This window comes from Echinops telfairi, unplaced genomic scaffold (genome assembly GCF_000313985.2).
Source record: "Echinops telfairi isolate 266 unplaced genomic scaffold, ASM31398v2 ScPeMD7_3;HRSCAF=10, whole genome shotgun sequence".
NCBI lineage: Eukaryota > Metazoa > Chordata > Mammalia > Afrosoricida > Tenrecidae > Echinops > Echinops telfairi.
In genome coordinates this window covers 64,152,858-64,160,940 of record NW_022103899.1, presented here as the reverse complement: position 1 = coordinate 64,160,940, position 8,083 = coordinate 64,152,858, and the positions used below count along the sequence as shown (strand labels likewise).

The 8,083-nt window shown below is 56.2% G+C and overlaps 1 protein-coding gene across 2 annotated transcripts in view; it reads right to left on the bottom strand.

The window, feature by feature from the left end:
- Positions 1 to 5,274: 5,274 nt before the first annotated feature.
- LOC123522391 (ubiquitin carboxyl-terminal hydrolase 47-like) overlaps positions 5,275 to 8,083 on the bottom strand; it is an 8,130-nt gene continuing 5,321 nt past the window's right edge. The window contains exons 7-9 of one of the 2 annotated variants that reach the window (XM_045296144.1): positions 7,429 to 7,557; positions 6,274 to 6,299; positions 5,275 to 5,915 (exon numbers count right to left, since the gene is read on the bottom strand). In XM_045296144.1, the coding sequence (XP_045152079.1) occupies positions 5,735 to 5,915; positions 6,274 to 6,299; positions 7,429 to 7,557 (336 nt within the window). In that variant the 3' untranslated portion in view covers positions 5,275 to 5,734. Of the gene's footprint in view, positions 5,916 to 6,273; positions 6,300 to 6,890; positions 7,558 to 8,083 lie in introns of those variants that run through there. The other variant, XM_045296140.1, reaches the window with a different exon arrangement.

The following is an 8,083-nucleotide window of genomic DNA, read 5'->3' as shown; positions in this document are numbered from 1 at the left end:
CCCTGAGCCCAAAGAACACACTCGGCTTCCAGCTCTTCTTTCTTGGGGGTAACAGGGCCCTCCCCCTCTTCACCCCCTCTCCTCCACGCCCTCATAGGATTCAAGGGGATGCAGGAACCTCACAGAGCATCAGGGCTGTGGCCTGAGTCAGGGTCCTGCTTCCCCCTGAGTGTCCTTCCGTGAGATCAGGGCTGCTCACTGCTGCTCACATCATGGGCGATGGGGACCCACTGCATAACTGTCAGATGACTGAGAACCAGGGTCACCCAAGCTCACACATTTGGGGACATGATGTTCATTCCAGACAAAGGGTTCCTCCCCTCTCAGCCCTTGTCTCTGCCACCCTGGCTGCAGGGTTCCCTCCAAACCTAGGACACTCTCACACCCAGATGCACACTCACATATGTGAGTACAAGCACACACTCACCCACGTCAGACACAGGTGCACACTCCACTGTGAGAGGCACCCACAGTCCTGAGTAGAATCACACACGTACACACACAGGTGCACACTCTCATACACGTACACTCTCACACAGAGATGCACCCACATAGGCTTCAGTACAAGAACACAATAACAGTTTTACAGACACAGGTGCACACTCTCATACACAGGCACACTCACAGGTGTGAGTATAGATAAGCATACAGGTGAACACACTTTTTCACCCAAGGGCACACTAATAGGCCTTGGTATAGGCACACACTCACAAATGTAGACACTCTCCCATGCACACTCACACTCACACACATGCACACATGGGCATGAGTACTGATCAAAACTGACACATGCACACACACTGACGAACACATAGATGCACACAAGTGCATATACTCATGCTCTCAGTTATGAGGATCACCACATGCTCACCTATGCACACTCTCACACTCACAGGCATGTGTATGAGCACACATACATTCACACAGATGCACACTCTCACACCCAGGTGCACACTCAAACACATGGGTACAAGGGCAGTTTTTCAATGCACACACAGGTTCTCATACTTTCACACATGCACGCCCATGGCATGATCACAAGCACACATTGCCCGATGCACACACTCTCACATGCACTCCCTCACACGCACACCCTCACACACACACCACCACATGCACACCCCCTCACACGCACACTCAGTGGCAGGAGGTGTTGCCGTCACAGCACACAGAGGAGGCCTGGATGGGGCTGTGGGGGCAGGGTGCACAGTGGGGTATGTCAAGACCCCCACTGGATTCTGTGACCGACCACCGGGAGGGCCCAGGATAGGCAAGGCCAGGGGTGGGTGGGAGGGGGGACTTCACCTCACCAGGATGTCCTCAGGGTGGCTGCACCTGCTTTCTGTTTTCATATGGTTGTTGGTCGCCTGGATGTCACCTGTATAATTGTTCATCCACGTCTTGTGCCCATTTGGGGGCTGGGTTATTATTAGTATTGTTGTTAAGGTGCCGTTTTCTACAGGTGATGGAAACTAGCCCTTTATCTGATGCGGCGTGACTGAACATTTTCCCAATCTGCGGTTCTCTCTAACGCTTGGGAGGGCATCTTGAGGCGCGTGCCTGTCGTCATGTGGATGCTGCGGTCCTCTGGGCTGCCTTCTGCGGGCTGGATGCTTTCCTTCTGTCCGGTAGGATATGTATACCTTGTGTTAAGGCCTTTAAATGTATCCCTATTCTTCCATCGATGATATTTTTGGTTCTAGGGTTTATATTTAGGCCTTTAATCCGTCTTGAGTTCGTTTTTGTGTGTGGTGTGAGGTACGGCTCCTGTTTTGTTCCTTTCACTTGGACATCCAATTTTCCCAGCACCATTTCTTGAAAAGCCTCTCTCTCCCCCCACTCAATGTGTCTGGTATATGTGCTGCCGAAGCGAGCACACCCACTTAATGTGTTTCGTCTTTTACCGAAACTCAGGTGTCTCCCATACCTCTCCCCCTGCGTGATGATCAGAGACCTAACTGTGAGCCCAGAGCTCTCAGGCTCATCAGTGGGAAACCGGGGACACACGGAAAGGCCCCCACGCACACCCGACTACCAGCCAGCAGAAAGAAGCACATGCATCAGAAGACACAATAGGTGCCTGGGACCTATTGAAAATATAAACACTTCTGCACCCCAAAAGACCTCATCAAAAGGGTGAAATGAGAGTCCCCAGATTGGGGGGATCTGCAGCAGTGCGTAAGGGCGCGAGGACTAATCAGGAACATCTATAGGATTCTGCGACGATGGAAAAGGACATGGGTAAGCAGCTCAGCAAGGATGACCCGACCGCGGTGGCTAACAAGCATGGGAACGCTCTGGTCCCTAGCCCGGGGGGCCACCCCAACCACGAGGGGTCCCCTGACACCCCCCATCCTTCAAGCTCTTCTTTCCCAACCGTTTTATTGGCATATGATTCACACATCACGCAAGTCAAGAGTGCGATCAGATCGAGAACAAGTTGTACAATCGTCATCACCATCAGTTTAGGACACTCCCTAATCCTCCTCCTCATCACTAGCTCCCATGTCCCTCCCCTCCCCCACCAGGCTCCCCGGGAACCACGAACCCAGCTTCTGTGGACAGGGGTTCCCCTACTCTGGAACACACAGACAGAAACACCCTCCAGCGCAGACAGAGGAAACGGACAAGGATAACAAAATCAGACAGACTGCAAAGGAAGCAGAGAATAGTTAAAGCTAGAACAACCGTGAAAGGCTGGCCTCCGACCGGCCATTTACAAGTTGTTTCCGGTTTCTGAGAGAGGAAGGGGCATTCCGCGGGGCTGGGGGGCTAGCCTTGCCCACTGCAGCCTGCATGGGGACGCCGGTCAAGGCAGGTTCTGTGCCGTTAAAATTCAACACCTCATCATTTGATCTCCCTCTGGATGCATTTTAAATTTGTTCTAGTTTTTTAATGTTTTCAACTTTCTTTTCGATTGATGTTTTCCTCTATTTCGTTGTTGGCTTTTTGTTTGTTTTTGTATGTTTTCCGGTCTATGACCTCGAGGAGAGACCAGTCCCTGGGGAAGGACATCGTGCTTGGCAAGTGGGGGGCAGCGACAGAGGAAGGTCTTTCAAGGAGGTGGACTGACTTCGGGCGGGAACGATGGCTCCGGCACGGAAGCTGGTGGGGAAGGCGTAGGACCGGCAGGCAGTGTTTCCTTCCTGTTGGGCACTGTCTGTCCTGCTGTGGTCGGACAGACAGATGGCAAATGCTCTCAAGTGTGCGAGTGAGAGGGACAGAGTTCTGACTGGAACGGAGATGCCCCAGCTCCCAGAACATGCTTGTCCCCTCAGAGCACGGAGATGGGCGATTCAGAAATGAGATGACCGGAGAGAGGGGGCTACCGGTGTGGAGTGGTTGGCTTGCACGTTGGCACGGGTGACTGTGGTCTCAACGTGAGTGGGATGAAGGAGGACCCCCATGGAAGGAAGTGTTCCCTCCTTTTTCCTGACGGGTCTGGGAAAGGGGTGGGGCGGCTGGGGCAGGCATTGGCAGGATGGAGGCCCATGTGGAGGCGATGGTTCACAGCCTGCAGTCGTTCTGAGCACGTGCTGTTCGCTTCCAGGCATCGCATGTTTTAGCACGTGCTGTTCAAATGGGGGTCGTGAATTTTCAGGACGTGGGGGGGGGGGCGCAGCAGGAATGCAGCTTCAGGCCCAAGCTCTTTGAGCTCTCTGAGGGCAGTTCCCGGCCCCCTACTGCTCCCTCTCCAGTTCTCAGGTTACCCTTGGGACCAGGGCTTACTGACCAAGCAGCCCTCTCTCTCTCTCTCTCTCTCTCACACACACACACACACACACACACACACACACACACACACACACACACCCTTAGAAGCAGGGCTTACTGACAAGGCAGCCCTCCCCCAACCCAACACACAGAGGAGCATGTGAACTCTGAGTCTACCCGGAGTCTGGGCAGCACTGTACAAGACAGACGGTGGTCATCAGTCTTTGCAGGAGCGGTGCCCACCCTGCTGGAGGTGTCTGTCCACAGCAGGACTGCTGCACCCGACAGGGTTGGGGTCATCCTTGACCAGGCACTATGAAGGTGCTTGGGGCCACATGGGAACTGCTCAGCCAGGCCAGACTGACTGGGGGACTGGGTGTCCCATGACTGGGCATCATGGAGCTGTGTGCTGCAGTAGAAACCAGGTGAGCCCTCCGAGTGGGAAAGAAATCAAGGGACTCCCTAAATAAATCATGAGTGAGACTGGCCACCTGGCTTTGCAAGTCCCCAGTTAGCTGTACCAGCCCTGCCACTGTCCACATTGAGGGTCTGACTGAGGTAGTGGTGGGGAGAGAAGGCTCAGGAGCCTATTCTGGCCGGACCCCCAACCCTGCTTCCACGTGTCCTGGCAGCCCTTCACCTAGCTGCAGTGGGACCACAACTGGCAACTGGAGACTTAACCCTAATCCTAACCCTAACTCCCTAACCTTAACTCTAACCCTAATCCTAACTCCTTAACCTTAACCCTAACCTGAGCCCCCTAACCTTAACCTTAATCCTAACCCTAATCCCGTAACCTTAACTCTAACCCTAACCCTGACCCTAACCCTCTAACACTAACCATAAACTCTAACCCTAATCCTAACCCCAGCTCAACCTTAACTCAACATTATCCTTGACTATGACTCCCTAACCTTAACTCCAACCCTAATCCTGATTATGACTCCCTAACCTTAACTCTCAACCTAACCCTACCACTGACCCTGACCATAACCTTCACGACTAAGCTCTAAACCCTAAACACCGTACCCTAAGCCTTAGACCCAAACAGACCCCTAATCCGCCACAGTGCAGCTTGGCTCCTGGTAGGTTTCAGTCCTCAGCAGGCCATTTCCAGGAAATGACCTTTGTGGTGTCAGGCGGCTGCTGCAGTCTGTCCTGTGGAAGTCTCCACCCCTCCTGGAACAGCCTCACCCAGTCTCCCAGTCAGTTCTCAGAGAAGGCCTGGGAAGGGGGTCTGCCTCCCCAAACTGCATCCTGCTGCCACTCCTTTGGGGGCTCCAGGGTCCTGTCCTGCATGGTCTCAGGACACTGGGATGCAGTGTAGGACCCTTCCCAGAGTCCTGGACAGGGCTCCTTGGCCCCCCTGGAGATTGAGTGAGGGGTGCCTGACTCAGAGCCCCTGAAGGGGCCGAGGGACCCTCTAAATGCCTCTTCTCAAGGTTGTCCTGCGCCCACTGCTGGGGTCCCCTATCCCCACCCCCACCTGCCTGTGTTCATGCCCCTGGGCCAGCAGCAGGGTCCCCGGTCCTGGGGTGCGGCGAGGGCACACAGAGAGGCTGTCTTTTTCCTGACGTTTTATTGGCAGAAGCCAAGGAAAAGGTCCATGAGACACAAACTCAGAGGATCCAGAAACAAGGCAGAGAGCGTCTCCCTGAGGACCCTTCACACCCCAGCCCCCAGCCGTTCCCCACCCAGAGGGACGGAACATGGTGGGCAGTGGGGTCTGTCAGCCTCCTCTGGGAAGAGCTGTCCTCACCCCAGAGGCTCATGTCCCCCTGGCCTGGATGCCACAGCGTCACCTGTGAAGGCCTGAAGGGAGGCTGCAGGAGCATCGGGGACATGGGGGCCCTGACACGTGCCCCCAGGCAGGAGGATCCCAGCACATCCCACCGTTCTTGGACAAGTCTCTCCTCCTGGAGGGTCCAAGGGGAGGGGGTGTCTGAGACCCAGGACAGAGACTCAGGGTGGCATCGTCGTAGATTGGCTTTTATATTTGTGCAGCAGCTCTTGTCTTCAGTTAGTGACTTTCTGACTCAGAAAAGGTGTCGCTGCCCAAGAGAGGCTCTCCCAGTGTCTCAGGCTCACACTCAGGCTCCGCAGTGGGGGCTTCAGGTGGGCCCGGCTGATTGGGAAGGGGTCCCGCTGACAGTGCCGAGACCCGGCAATCCCCCTGGTGGTACATCAACATGTACACAGTTCTGGGGAAACCAGGAGACACAGGTGGGGTGAGGAAGAGTGTGGGGTCCTGAGCATTTGGTTAAAGGGCAGGGGCATGTTGGGGGCCGGGAGGACAGTGGTCTCCACCCAGGGGTCTTTAGCGGACCTCTTGTCCCCAACATGGGAGTCTTGTTCCTGCAGGTGCAGTGTTGGCTCAGAGGAGGATCTGGGCAGGACAGACCCTCTGCTGCCCCGTCCACCTGGAGTGAGCCAGGCCACCCTCACTTGGACCTGAGTCAGGACCCTTGCTGTGCGCTCTCTAACAAGGAGCACCTGGATACTGGGCACAGGCTACTCCACGCCTCCCCCAAGAGTCCCAGGAAGACAGGCTGGACCTACCCGTACTCAGCTGGCTGTGTGGTGAGCTGAAACAGAGAAAGAGAAGAGGCTCGCACAGAGAGCTCTGCTCAGGGGTCATGCTCCTGCCCTCCCAAATGGGGGACACTGCGGGGACATAGGCAGGGCAGGATGGCCCTTTTTCAGGCAACACAAGTTTTGGCACTGTCTTCACGGAATTGGGGGTGCTATTGGGGTCTCCAAGAGATAAATAGGTCTGTGATATGGGGGCCTGCACCCCAGTGCTCAAGCTCCCCACTAGGAATATGGGGCCCTCTCCCCACTCTGGGGCATGTTCAAGGAGTCAGGCACCCCCACGACCTGTGCATAAACACCCTGGGGGTGTGGGGAGGCAGGACTTCCAGGAAGGACCACTGTTGGCTTCCTCCTTAGCACTGGAGCAGGCAGGGCTCCCTGTGCTGTGCATTAGAGTCAGGGGCTGATCGACCAGCGAGCGTGGCGTGTGCTGGCTCAGAGGCAGCAAGGCAGGCTCAGGCTGACTGAGACTCACTAATGGGCAGTGCCGCTTTCACCCGGGCCTAACGTGGGGAAGGGCGTGGGCTGTGCACACATACATCAGTGAGCACAGGGCAGCGCGTGTGCACCAGCTCCCTGGCTCATCCGTCCCTGGGACACGCAGGACCCGGAGACTGCACCTGCAGGGACACTCTGCCGGCTGCCCAGCCGGTGTCCTCCAGCACTCGGCTGTCCTCAGCTCCCGGTTCATCAGGTTCTCCCTCCCCTGCCCCGCGTGCTGGGCTCCCTCCGAGGCTGGAGGCTCTGCCGGTCTCTCTGAGTCTGAGGAAGCTGGCGGGTGCCTTGCACACTGAGTCCCCTCAAATCCCGACACCTGCATGCAACGTCTACCTCCACCCACCAGGCACCCTCGATGTGGGGTGACCGCGGGGATCACCCCCCTTCCAGGAGGAACTCAGTCTGTTGGGCTTGCCCGACACCACACAGCCAGCTGAGGGCAGAGCTGGGATTGAAACCCGGGACAGTTCTGCACCACACGGCGCCTCGTGCCCTTGCAGGGGCATGCCCTAGAAGGGATATTTGTGCCGGTCGGCCTGTGCCAGCATTGCTGCCTGAATAGCTTAGACAAGCACGCCCAGTGTGGGGCCCGAGGTCCTGGGCAAAGGCACAATGTGCACTTACCTCCACAGTGTGATCTGAAAACCTGTACCAGCGGTGGTCCTTGGAAGGCTTTATGTCGGCCAGGTAATGGCCTCCTGTGACATCCCCCAAATGGTGACAGACGGCAAAGAGGTCATAAGAGTTCTCGTCCTAGAGAGAGAGCCACAAGCTCTAAGCCCAAGCCTGCGAGTTGGTGGAAGACCAAGGGACATCCCTGCCTTCGTCCTCCTTCACCAGACATCCTCCCCAGGCCCCTCGCCTGCCTGCCCTGCACCCGCAACGACAGCTCCAGCTGCAGGCCCTTCCGGTGGCAGACCACAGGCTGTCCCTGGGGACGAGCAGGGGGTGGGAAGGAGAGAGAAGGAGAGTGGAATATTTTAGGTTTTGCTGCTTTGCCCCCAAACCTGTGATAAGGACCTCAGTCTGGAGACACATAAACAGAGAGACACCAGCTCAGTGAAGCTAGTCCTGTCCTCGACCTCTCCTCCTCGCATGGAACGTCAGCCGCTCCCAGCCTCCTGAGAGAGCCTCTTCTGCTCACAGAGCGTACAGAACCTCTGCTCCTGTGTCCACTCTGCGCGCACACCTCATTTCTGAATTAAGACAGCGGTTGGAGAGTCCGGAACTATACCTCAAAGTACAAGGGGTAGAAACCTGCCCAAAGAAGCAGCCCATA